This window comes from Pelophylax lessonae (genome assembly GCF_965119305.1).
Source record: "Pelophylax lessonae genome assembly, chromosome: 9".
NCBI lineage: Eukaryota > Metazoa > Chordata > Amphibia > Anura > Ranidae > Pelophylax > Pelophylax lessonae.
Window position 1 is genome coordinate 228,434,796 of NC_138776.1, and position 13,724 is coordinate 228,448,519.

The 13,724-nt window shown below is 44.2% G+C and overlaps 1 protein-coding gene across 1 annotated transcript in view; it reads right to left on the reverse strand.

The window, feature by feature from the left end:
- Window positions 1-13,724, reverse strand: part of P2RX3 (purinergic receptor P2X 3) — a gene marked incomplete at both ends in the record, with an annotated part of 285,859 nt that overhangs the window by 70,145 nt on the left and 201,990 nt on the right. The window contains 2 exons of the mRNA XM_082268304.1: window positions 682-747; window positions 12,146-12,239. Coding sequence (XP_082124430.1) covers window positions 682-747; window positions 12,146-12,239 — 160 coding nt within the window. The remainder of the gene's footprint in view (window positions 1-681; window positions 748-12,145; window positions 12,240-13,724) is intronic.

Here is a 13,724-nt window from a genome sequence, read left to right on the forward strand (position 1 = left end):
CTCTGCAGTTTTAGTAAATCAACTCCATAATGTTTGGCAGGTGTAAGTAGGTTTCTAGTAAAAAAAAAAAAAAACTGGTTTTATCATGTGTGAGAAAAATGTTAGAACTGGCCCGGACTAAAAATGGTTAAAGCGGTAGTATACTCAAAGGGAAAAAAAAAAACCCTGCAAGACAAAGGCATAATGAGCTAGTATGCATCGCATACTAGCTCTTTATGAAACACTTACCTTAGAACAAAGCCCCAACACGGACCCCCGGACACCGCTGTGGGAGCAGACATGATCCCTCGGCGTCTTTTCCAGGTGCGGCGGCTCCGGCACTGTGTTTGGCCGGAGCCGCGATGACGTCACGCATGCGCACGGAAGTGATTTTCCGGCAACTTCCCGGCAAGGAACTCTGAAGGTCCGCCGGACCTTCAGAGCGCATGCGCCGCTCGCGTCAGCGGCTGCATGCAGCGCAAATATCTCCTAAACCGTGCAGGTTTAGGAGATATTAATTGTACCTACAGGTAAGCCTTATTATAGGCTTACCTGTAGTTAAAAATCACAAAAAGCAGTATACTACCGCTTTAAGGATGCTTTATACCCCATTACCTCCCTAGGGTGCTAAAACTAATATCAAACAGTAAACCTTATCTTAGGCCGCTCTTTTGTATAATTCAAATGTAAAGAATAACTCACCACACCCACAGATGTAAAGGCTGCCACAATATTGATGAGAGTTGGAATGATATTAAACTTCCCTGCCTGAAAACAAAAAGGTCAAATAAGAAAATCATTATCAAAAAAGATCAAAGGTATCACCAAATATTCTGAAGTCACTAAATAGTTATAAATAAATGTTGCCTTCAGAGTAAAGCTGTCCATAAATAGTACAAATAGGAAGATCAGGACAATTATATGAAAAATTTACCTCTAGATCTAGCAAAATATTGGAAAAAGTAGTAGGCCAGTTAGAAAATATCTGGCAGACTGAACTGGATAAGTAACTTAAATCTATTTTCCATCTTTTAGTGAAGTTTAAATAATTTTTACCAAGCTGGCCCAAATGAACCATTACCTTCACTAGTACATGTGCACGCCCTGTGCGCTGTATTACTTGTAGATAGCCTATGTACAGTATACAGCACTGTGTTCTGGCAGCAGGATGGGAACTTCCTGTTAAATCAAGTCGGGCTAAATGCTGCTCAGCCATTTACAGGGAGCTTTGAATGAACATAAAGCTGTGCCTGTAGGTGGCGTGTGCACATATATAATAAATATGAAAAAGTGTATATATAAATCACTGATAATAATGTAAACAGGGATAAATATGAAGTAAAACCAATGTACAATTCACAAAATGTATAAAATTAATAAAAAGGTATTATATCAAATAATCAATATAGTGGCATGTGCATAAGTGCCTGTGACATGTGCACACAAATAATAAAGTGACCAAGTGATAATAAATATACAAATCACTGAAAATACTGTAAACAAGGATAAAGTGATGAGTGATGTTGTAGTAATCAACAATAGTGACTTCAGTGGATATAAAATATTAATAGTGAATAAACGGGATGATGATTAGATCAAAAGGGGGCTTCTACTAAATACTGAGCAAAGGGTCTGAATACTTAGGACCATGTGATATTTCAGTTTTTCTTTTTTAATAAATCTGCAACAATGTCAACAATTCTGTGTTTTTCTGTCAGTATGGGGTGCTATGTGTACATTCATGAGGAAGAAGAATGAACTTAAATGATTTTAGCAAATGGCTGCAATATAACAAAAAATGAAAAATTTAAGGGGGTCTGAATACTTTCCGTACCCACTGTAAATGTGCAAAAAATAATATATTAAATAAAGTGGCAGAATTCTTTGTGTAAATAATACACAATACCGGTGACCCCGTGGTGGGTGTTGAGGTGAGGTGCTCTCTGACCCCTATGATAGGTAGCCCACTCACCAGAAATACCCACCCCACACAAGGGTATAGAGCGGGTATGTAAATGGGATAGTGGTCCCTCAAGTGGATCCTTGTTCCCTCTGTGTGGGATAGACGTGCCGGAGGGTCCCTTGTAAGGTACTAAGAGGATGGCCGGGTCTGGTGGGGTCCTGCCTGTATGGAGTGGTAACTCCAATGCTCCAGAGTAAGATCAACCAATCTCAGCGGGACAGATTATATACACATGGGCAGTAAAGAATAAGGAAAAGGCACATAGTGTAATTCTGTATGGCAAGTGCTTTATTAGAAAAATAGCAGGTTCAGCAGCGTTGAAGACGTATGCTTACGAAACGCGTACAGCGCCGTTGCATCACTTCCGGTTTCCGGCACTGGCGTGGAACGCAGTGAGTTCCAGACTTATCGTACACCGCTTGTTTATATCTGCACAAATGTGAGTACCCTTTACCTGCTATTTTTCTAATAAAGCACTTTTTCATATTTATTATATATGTGCACACGCCACCTACAGGCACTTATATACATGCTATTACATTGATTATTTGATACAATATCTTTTGTATACTGCATATTAGTTTTGTTTCACACCTTACTCCTCATATTTTATCATACTATCATCATATGTAGTATATACCATTTTTCCCTTATTTATATCATCGCCACTAGGCAGCGCCAAATCCCCCATTTTTTCTTCTATGTACTGTACAGTCCACCATACAAAGTGCAGTGACAATAAGTGTTTAACATGCAACAATAAAGAAAATATATAATCGAGAAATTTCCCCTCTCCCTCAAACAAAAATGACTCCCCATAAACAACCACCCCACCTCAAGCAAACCCCCTATAGCAAAAATCCACCCTTTTAACCGCTTCTGCACCAGAAGGATTTGCCCCCTTAATAGCCAGGCCATATTTTGCTATTCGGCACTGCGTTAGTTTAACCGATAATTGCACGGTCGTGCGACGCTGTACCCAAATAAAATTGACGTCCTCTTTTCCCTCAAAAAATGCCCTCCCAGCAAAAATCCCTCAGGGCCAGTTCACACCAAAGAAAGGCAGGTCGGATGCATTCCAGATGCTTTTGACATGTTTTTAATGCAGTTTAGTGCATTTCCCCCCCCCCCCCCTCTTTTTTCTTAACCTTAAATAAGGACATGTGTGTTCCAATGCGTTTAGGTGCGTTCCAGTGCCTTTTTACTGCATTTTACAGCATTCCAGCACAGTCTAGTGCAGGAAAAATGCAGCATGTTCTACTTTTTTTTTTTAGAACTGCAAGGCACTGGAACTGAAAGCACTGGTGGGAACTATGCCATTGGAAACCATATAACCTACTTTCCATGCTTTTTTTGATGCATAAAGAAACACACTGGGCTGCATGTGCTGGAAACTGGCCCTCAAACAAACTTCCACCAAAAAAAACTCCATCAGAAGCAGGAGCGAGGCTCCACACATGCACACCTATAAAAATACCCATTCAGCAGAAGTCCCCCCACCTTCTCGGTATCTGAGGTCTTTTGGGACTGCAGCAATCTTGCAAAAAAATGGCATCACTGCTTTGGGACTCAGCGCACCCAGCATGGCACATTGGACATTCTAAAGCCTCTTTTCCAACACAAATAATAGATCAATGCTTTTTTTAACCACTTGACCTCCGGAAGGTTTTATGACCAGGTTATTTTTTGCTATTTAGCACTGTAACCCTTGTCCTCTGTGTTGACCTTAAAGTGAATAACTCAACATCGAGTTCCCTATATGGACCCCTTATGTATTTATACATGTTGATTATATGCCCCCTTAATCTCCTCTTCTCAAGAGAGAATAAATTCAGTTCCTCAAATCTTTTCTCATAGCTGAGCTCCTCCATGCCTCTTATCAGTTTGGTTGCCCTTCTCTGCACTTTCTCCAGTTCCCCGATATCCTTTTTAAGAACTGGTGCCCAAAACTGAACTGCATATTCTAGATGAGGTGTTACTAATGATTTGTACAGGGGCGAAATGATATCTCTCCCTCTGGAGTCCATGCCTCTGTTAATACAAGAAAGGACTTTGCTTGCTTTGGAAACCGCAACTTGGCATTGCATGCTATTAAGCTTAGGATTTACCAGAACACCCAGATCCTTCTCCGCTATGGATTCTCCCAGTTCTACTCCCCCTAGTATGTATGATGCATGCACATTCTTAGCCCCCAAATGCATAACTTAATATTTATCAACATTAAACCTCATTTGCGACATAGTTGACCAATAAAACAGTGTATTAAGGTCAGCTTGTAAGTTGGAGACATCCTGTAAGGAAGTTATTCCACTGCAAAGCTTGGTGTCATCTGCAAAGACTGAAATGGTACTTTTAATTACAGACCCTATGTCATTTATAAAGATATTAAAATGTAAGGGTCCCAACACTGAACCTGAGGTACACCACTGATAACCTTAGACCATCTACAGTAAGAATCATTAACCACTACCCTCTGATATCTATCTGTTAGCCAATTTTCTATCCATTTACAAAATGATATTTCCAAGCCTGTAGACTTTACCTTACACATTAGCCGTGTGTGGGGAACTGTGTCAAAAGCTTTTGCAAAAAAAAGTATACTACATCTGCAGCCAACCCTCTGTCCAAGGTTTTACTTTCCAGTCCTCATGTCAAGCTGACCAATATTTCCCATGGATGCCAATGAGCACTGAAAGCTGAAAATTGGTCTGGGCAGAAAGGGGGTGAAAGTGCCCTGTATTTAAGTAATTAAGGGGAACCCTATGACAGAATATTAAAAAAACGGTGTGGGGTCCCCTCCCACATCTACTGTATACCAGGCCCTTTGGGTCCGGTATAGATTTTAAGGGAGCCTCCTTGCAAAAAATGTTTTTTTAAAAAGGGCATGGGGTCCCCCCCCCCAAAATCCATACCAGGCCTTTTGGGTCTAGTATAGATTAGGCCTTTTGGGTCTAGTATAGAACTCCATGCCAAAATTTGAACCCCCCCCCCAAAAAAAAAACTACGTGGGGTTCCCCCCATAATCCATACAAGACCCTTATATGAGCATACAGCCTGGTAGTCTAGGAAAGAGGGGATGAGCGAGCGCCGCTCCCCGAACCATACCAGGCCGCTTGCCATCAACATGGGGAGGGTGCTTTGGGGAGCCCCCAAGGCACCTTGTATCCATGTTGATGAGGACAAGGGCCTCTTCCCAACAACCCTGGGCTGTGATTGTGTGGGTCTGTGGGTGGGGGGGCCTCAGATCCCACCCCCCCCATGCGAATGGGTATCAGGTACATAGTACCCCTTCCCATTCACAAAAAAAGTGTAAAAAAGTAAAAACCACAGAACACACTTTTTAACAAGTCCTTTATTAAAAAGAAAAAAAAATAGCGTCCCTCAATGTAAAGCCGGACCCGAAAAATAGAAAAAAATTAAACGTTTTTCCTCTTCAGAGGCTACTCACTGTCTGCCCGATCTTCAGCTTTGACAGTTCTTTTATAGGCAAAGGGCGGGGCCACTCGGTTATGTTACCCTGTGGCACCGCCCCTTGTCTATAAAAGAGCTGTCAAAGCTGAAGATCGGGCAGACGGTGAGTAGCCTCTGAAAAAGCAAAGCCTTTTTTCTATTTTTTTCTACTTTTTGGGTCCAGCAGGCGGAGTGATTGACGATGGATTTACATCGAGGGACACTATTTTTTTTTCTTTTTAATAAAAAACTTGTCAAAAACTGTGTTCTGTGGTTTTTACTTTTTTACACTTTTTTGGTAAATGGGTGGAGGTACGATGTACCTGATACCCATTAACATGGGGGGGGGGCGGGATCTGGAGGCCTGCTTGTTAAAGGGGGCTTCCAGATTCCGATAAGCCCCCCACCCGCAGTCCCCGAAAACCACAGCCCAGGGTTATCAGGAAGAGGCCCATGTCCCTATCAATATGGGTTCAAGAGAAATGGCCGCACACCTGGCAATAGCTCACGATGAAAGGCTTTATTGAACAAGGATGCAAGGTACAGAAAAATGGATGGTAGACATGTTTCACACGACTCATGAGCCGTGTGAAACATGTCTACCATCCATTTTGCTGTATCTTGGGTCCTTGTTCAATAAAGCCTTTTATTGTGAGCTATTACCTGGTGTGAAGCCATTTCTCTTGTATCCTGTCTGCGGTGGCGATCCAAGGGCCTGCACCCAAGGCTGGTTGTAAAGTTCCAAACTGCCTGAGTGGGGTGCATCTTTTTCTCTGTGCCCATCAATATGGGGACAAGGTGCTATGGGTGGGGGGCGCAAACCACCCACCCCATGTTGAGGGCATGTGGCCTGATATGGTTCAGGAGAGGGGGGGGCTTGCTCGCCCGTGGGCACCTTGAGGTTGACGTTATGGGCCGACAACCACACTGTCTCCCCGACCTGGTACGAAGGAGCAGATAAACATCTCTGGTCTGGCTGGAGCTTCTGATGCTGTGCAGAGACCCGTAAAGACTCTTGAATCTGCACCCAAGAGGAACGGAGGGGGCACGAAGGTGATCCTCCACACCTGGAATGTCCTGTGGCGAGAACAACTCGGGCAACACAGCCAGTTGGAACCCATAATTGGCCATGAATGGAGACATTCCGGAGGACGAGTTGATGGCAGAGTTCCTGGCAAACTCTGCCCAGGGTAGCAGATCAACCCAATTGTCCAGATATAGAAGCAGAAAAATTGCTCCAGAGCCTGGTTGGAACGTTCAGCGGCACCATTGGACTAGGGATGGTAGGCCGAGGAGAATGAGAGTCGAATACCCAACTGAGAGCAAAAGGCACGCTAGAACCTAGAGACAAACTGACTCCCACGGTCCGAGACAATCTCCTTAGGCAACCTGTGTAAGCTAAAAACCTCCCTGGCAAACACAGAGGCAAGCTCGTGAGCGGTAGGCAGCTGCTTAAAAGGAGCACAGTGGCACATTTTGGACAACCATGAGGATAACCATGTAACCTTGAGACGCGGGAAGTTCCACAATAATATCCATGGCCAGGTGAGACCAGGGAGGCTCCCCATTGGGAATGGTATGCAGTAGGCCCAAGGGAAGGTGCCGTGGAGATTTGTTCTTGGCACAGACCGGACAAGCAGCCACGTACGCAGCAACATCAGTGCAGACCGATAGCCACCAGAACTGATGGAAAATAGCCCAAGACATCTGGTTGTTACCAGGATGACCATCAGTCTTGGAATTGTGGTACGTGCGCAACGAGACAAAGAATAAGGCCCATCTGGCCTGACGGGGCGTGAGCCGCTTGGCCTCTGAGAGACGTCAGATTCTTATGATTGGTGAGAATGAGAACCCGGAACCACAGAACCTTCGAGCAAGTGTCTCCACTGCTTGACAGCCAGGATAATGGCCAAGAGCTCTCTGTCTCCAATCTCGTTGTTGCATTCAGCTGGAGACAGCTTCCTGGAGTAGAACCCACAAGGAAGTAAGGGTCCATCAGGTGTCTGACGCTGAGACAGGAGGGCGCCTATTCCCATCTCAGACGCATCCACATCTAGGACAAAGGGCAAACCAGGATTGGGATGAGACAAAATGGGAGCCAAAGCAGATTTGAGGGCCTTGAAAGCTTGGATAGCAGCAGGCGTCCAATTGTGGGGATCACTGCCCCTCTTGGTCAGATCTGAAATAGGTTTGGCCAAAGAGGAAAAGTTCCTGATAAATTTCCGATAGTAGTTGGCAAACCCAAGGAAACGCTGAATGGAACAGAGTCACTAGGACGAGGCCACTGTAGAACAGCCAAAACTTTCTGAGGGTCCATAGAGAACCCCTCAGCAGAAATGATGTAGCTCAAGAAGCCAACCTGAGACAGATGGATTTCACATTTCTCAAGCTTACAGAAAAGCCCATTCTCGCATAACCGCTGCAGCACCCGTCTGACATCCAGGTAGTGTGATTCAATGGAGTTCGAGTAAATCAAGATGTTGTCCAAATAGACTACCACGCATTGCTGCAACATATCACGAAAGCCATAATTGATGAACTCCTGGAAGATAGCGGGCGCATTGCACAAGCCAAAGGGCATTACTAAATATTCGTAATGACCGGTTCTGGTATTAAACGCGGTCTTCCACCCATCCCCCTCCTTGATCCTTACAAGGTTATACGTGCCCCTTAGGTCAAGCTTGGTAAAGACCGTTGCTCCCTTGAGGTGGTCAAACAAATCAGTAATCAACGGAATCGGGTATGCATTCTTGACCGTGATACGATTGAGACCCCTATAATCAATGCAAGAACTCAACTCACCCCCCTCTTCTTTACGAAGAAAAATCCAACACCCGCTGGAGAAGTGGAATTGCAAATGTGCCCTCGGGCAAGCGCATCCACCACGTACTCCTCCATGGCCTTATTCTCGGCAACCGAGAGAGGATGAACCCTGCCACAAGGGGGAATGGCACCAGGTTGCAAGTCTATGGCACAATCGTACTGACGATGAGGAGGAAGAGAACCAGCACGCATCTTGTCAAAACATCTTGATACTCATGATATTCAGTAGGCAATACTGAATCTGAGGAGGTACAAAGTACCTTAACAGGCCCATGGATACAAACAGCGCCACACTGTGGAGACCAAGAGAGGATCTCAACCGACTGCCAATCAAAGGTCGGATTATGCTTCTGAAGCCAAGGGTACCCTAAAACAACAGAGTAGTGTGGGGACGATATAACCTGGAAACAGACTGAGTCCCTGTGAACAGCCCCTATAGCCATGTCAACTGGAACAGTCTTGTGGGTAACCTGTGACGGTTGCAGGGGTCTGCCATCAATCGCTTCAATTGCCATTTTAATGTTTGATATACGCCCCCTGCAGCCGACTATATGAGACCTTCACATTCCTATGTCCTGGACACTTGACAAAGGAGTGCGCATGCCCCGTCGGGCACTCGTGCATGCTCCGAAACGCGGTGTGAAGCTCTTCCGCCCTTCTGCTTGTGCCCTGTCCCAGATCTGACATCAGATGCAATCCATCTCCGCCTTGCGGTTTCCCCCTCCCGCCCACCCGGAAGCAACACAGCAAGCTGGCTCGCTTGTCTGTCCCGTCATCACACCCTGGGCTCTGCAGATCACTGCTCCACCACCAGCAGAGAAGCTGACATCCCGGACATATGCAACACAAGTTACCTCTATGTGATTTACTACTTTGTAATCTCTGTATTAAAATTTCAATTGCACTCAGAGGTGCTCTCCCTTCTCTCAGTCCCTCGGAATATAGTTGCAAACTTAAGTTCATGTTGGATCAATGGACCACAATGGATTCAGAGGTTGTATTGCTGCAGTATGTAGATGATCTGTTGCTCTGTGGTCCCACATGGGAGGCCTGTTATCAGCACACTGTATCATTGACCATCTGGCATCCACGGGCAATAAGGCTAGCAAGGAGAAATTCCAGTTCTGCAAGGAGATCAGGGTATCCGACACCTAACCACTCAGAGAATACAGACATTGCGGGACCTCCAGAGACCTCGTAACACCAGACAACTGGGAGCCATTCTCAGATTTGTCAGTTACTGCAGAGATTGGATCCCCAACATCTCATCCAAACTGGGGCCTCTTTATGAGTTAACCTCACAAACACTGTTCAGATTGACTGATGATGACTGGGCAATCCTACAGGATCTGACCCAGGAACTCTTCAAAGCACCTGTGTTAGGTGTGCGCAACTATGACCTCCCCTTTTTCCTCTTTTGTCATGAAAGTAAGGGCCATGCAACCGGAGTATTGACCCAACTACACGGCCCCCGGTACAGACCCATCATGTATCTATCAACTGCTTTAGACCCAGTTTTTTACAGCAGGGCCCATTCCTGCACCCAGCAAAAGTAACTGAAATGGGTTATAGTGTTCAGGCACCACTAGGAATGGGTGAACAGTTTGGGCCAAGCAGAAGTTTGACCTAAACATCGCCCATTCAGGTACTCGCCTAACATCTGAAAATTCTCGGCACTTAGCGGGATGTTCGGTAAGGCTTCCCTGCTGAGAGCTGAATTAAAAAAAATAATTGTAAAAAAGAAAATGTAAATGAAAAAAAATTGGGGTAAAAAGAACCACATGACAGAATGGGGGGAAAAAAAACAATGTGGGTCCCCCCAAAATCTATACCAGGCCATTAGGGTCTGGTATAGATTTGAAGGTGAATTCTACACCAAAAAAAAACAAGGCGTGGGGTCCCCCCTAGAATCAATACCAGACACTTATCTGAGCAAGCAGCCTGGCAGGCCAGGAAAGGGGGGTAGGATGAGCAAGCGGCCCCCCGCCTTCTGAACCATACCAGGCCATTTGCCCTCAACATGGGGAGGATGCTTTGGGGTGCCCCCCAAAGCACCCTGTCCCCATATTAATGGGGACAAGAGCCTCTTCCCGACAACCCTGGGCTGTGGTTGTGGTGGGTCTGCAGGTGGGGGACTTTTCAGAATCTGGAAGCCCCCTTAACAGGCCCCCAGATTCCTGCCCCCATGTGAATGGGTATCTGGCACATCATACCCCTACCCATTCACCAAAAAAGTATACAAAAAAAAAAAACACACAAGACAAGTTTTTGACAAATCCTTTATTTAAAAATAAAAAAAAAGCTCGGCTCTCGGTGAACAATTCTCGCAGACTGCCTATTCGCGGTTTGACAGGTCTTTTATAGGGAATGGGTGGAGCCTCACAGGTTATGTCAACCGATAGCACCGTCCCTCGCAATGTCACCTACCCAGCATGGACTCTTCCGTGACGTCACAAAGGGCGGGACCACCTTGTGACATTACTGGCTTTGCCCTGCCCATTCTCTATATAAGAACTGTCAAACCGCGAATAGGCAGCCCGCGGGAAGCGTTTAGCGAGAGCGAAGCTTTTTTTTTTCTTTTTTCGGGTCAGCGAGTGCGACGGGGGGCGTGATTGACGATGGATTTACATCAGGGGGACACTATTTTTTTATTTTGATTTTTGAATAAAGGACTTGTCAAAAACTGTCTATGTGTTTATTTTTTTTATTGGTACATTTTTCGGGTGAATGGGTAGGGTTACGATGTACCAGTTACCCATTCACTTGGGCGGGCAGGATCTGGGGGCCTCCTTGTTAAAGGGGGCTTTCATATTCCAATAAGCCCCCCACCCGCAGACCCCCAAAGCCCCAGCCCAGGGTTGTCAGGAAGAGGCCCTTCAACATGGGGACTAGATGCTTTGGGGTGGGGGGATACAGAGCCCCCCCTGCCCCAAAGAACCCACCCTCCTATGTTGAGGGGGGCGTGTGGCCTCGTATGGTTCAGTAGGGGGGGCGCTCGCTCGTCCCCTTCCCTTACCTAACCTGCCAGGCTGCATGCTCGGATAAGGGCCTGGTATGGATTTTGGGGGGCCTACACCATTTTCCTTTCAATTTTGGCGTGGGCCTGGTATGGACTTGGGGGGGGGGACCCTACGCTGTTTTTTTTTTTTTTTTCCATTTATTTTTTCTGTATTGCCGGGGTCGGCAATACATTACAGCCACGAGCAAGTTTAAATTACATTTTTTCCTTAAGAAATGTCAGTATTGTTGTAACTGGCTCTATACATCATACAAATGCGCCACTTTACAGGCACATTAAGGGGACCTCCCAGGCACGATATTTTTTAGGGATTTTTCATTTTTATTGTTTCACTTTAAGCATCATTTAAATCACTGCTCCTGTAAAAACTATCTTTTAAAAACATTTTTTTTGCATTGATGCATGTCCCCCGGGGCAGTACCCGGGTCCCCATACACTTTTTATGGCAATAACTTGCATATAAGCCTTTAAAAATTAGGTATTTTGATTTATCTTGTTAGTGTCCAATAGACTTTAATAGAGTTTGAATGTTCGCTAGAACTTGTCCCCTGTTCGAGATGTTCTGATACGCACTGAATAGGGGGGTGTTCGGCCCATCACTAACCACAATGTATGGAGTATGCGTTGTAAGGTATTGCTATGCATTTGTGTTGGCTGCTACTGCTGAGTGCTTGGGTGTATTCACAATGAATCGTACATCCCAGTGATGCAGTTAAACAAGTCATTACCATAATACAAAATGTCTCAATAGACCCCCTTCGATAATCTGTTTCACCCAAACATAAAATATGGAATATCCGCAGCCCCTAATGTGCCAACTTGTTTAAAAATTGTATGTTGACCTATTATAATGGATAAAATATCCCTTTCAAAAGTGGCCAAATATGTTTTTTTTTTTCATATAAACTTACATTTCCATAAACAAGGACATCAATTCTAATGCCGAAGGCCTTGATCAAAGTTCGAAACTCTGAGCCATCTGCACTCATGAAGTATCGAGCAAACCTGAAACACATGGTAATAAAGCATTATTTGATAGGTTAATGTGAAGTAATCTCCACCTCCCAACTTGGAAGTACAAAAGAATCCTGAAAAAAGTATAAACATTTACATGAATCTGCACCATTTTGTATCAATTGTAGTATCAATAATAAAAAAAAAAAATTGGCATTCTGAAATTCAAACTCCGACCTAGAGCGAATTTAGAATTTCTGAAAGCCAGAAAGTTTTATTAACATTTTTAAGAATTATTTTTTGATATACTGCATTAGGGAGTGTTTTTTGCTTTTTTTTTTACATTTTATGGATAGCAACTCTAATGTGGCACTGGAAAATAGAGGCTGTGTCTTATTCTAAAAATGTAATATGGCGATGGTACATTACCCATGTGTATATTTACCTCTAGGCTTTGAGGTGAGGTTCTCCTCTCTAGAATGCCTTTGAATTTGATTGTCATGGAGGTATCTATATGGGTGATCTCACTTATTTTTGGTGGGAAGTCAAAGATACACAGTTCACTTATAATACAGTGGTGGAATATTATTTGGGAAGATTACATTTTAGGAGTCACACTATTAGCGTTGAAGTGTGTTGCACATATTGTCAAAGACTTTTATATTGGGTTTTTTCTGCTGGCAACTGGTTGATGATTTTGGTTGTATTAAGGGTAAAAGGTACAGTATGTTGCAATTTTTCAAGGGTTAGCATGGATATTTTGTTTATAATTACAAAGTATTGCTGGAGCACTATGACATTTCAATTAAGGCTTTTTGCCAGATTTATTTGTTTCCTATTAAAAATTCAGGGACAATCAGCGTAAAACAAAAAAGTGATGAGAAAGACTCAAGTATCTGATTCCCCTTAGTGTGTCCATTTGTGCTTAAGCATGACCAATAATGTGTATATCCAATATAGTAAATGGTGCCAGACCCCAGTTTATAAGTCCTGATGCATTTTGAATCAACTTCTCCTATATACCGAGTAGTAATCACAAATCCACTCAAAGAGAGGTACACAATGTCAGCCCTAAAATACCCAGAAGGATAATGCAGTTAGGATCCCTCCTGTTACTCCTCTGGTAGCATAGTGGGAAGAGAGAGAGTAAACAGCCTAATACAGTATACAACAAAGCCTGCACAAGTATATCTACCTCTTAGTGAAAGTCAACCTAGTTTAGCTAAGCAGTCCGCGCCAGTCCTCCACAGCCGCCAATTTCATTGGCCAACAGCCAATGAAATGGCCTGGAAGTGCAGCGTTCTCACCGGAAATGACATATATTTACCTCTCTTCCGAAATCTAGCTGGGCTAGTGTCTACACATATGAAAATGCAAGATATCCGGCCACATAGATATATAAACATGAAAATGAACAAGCACAAAATATTTCATTCATATAGGTCGCTATGCCAGAGAAGGTAATGATATCAAGATCCGGAGTGGCAGTCAGAAACGTCCATGGGTGACCAGCAACACAACCCCCAAAAAATAAAA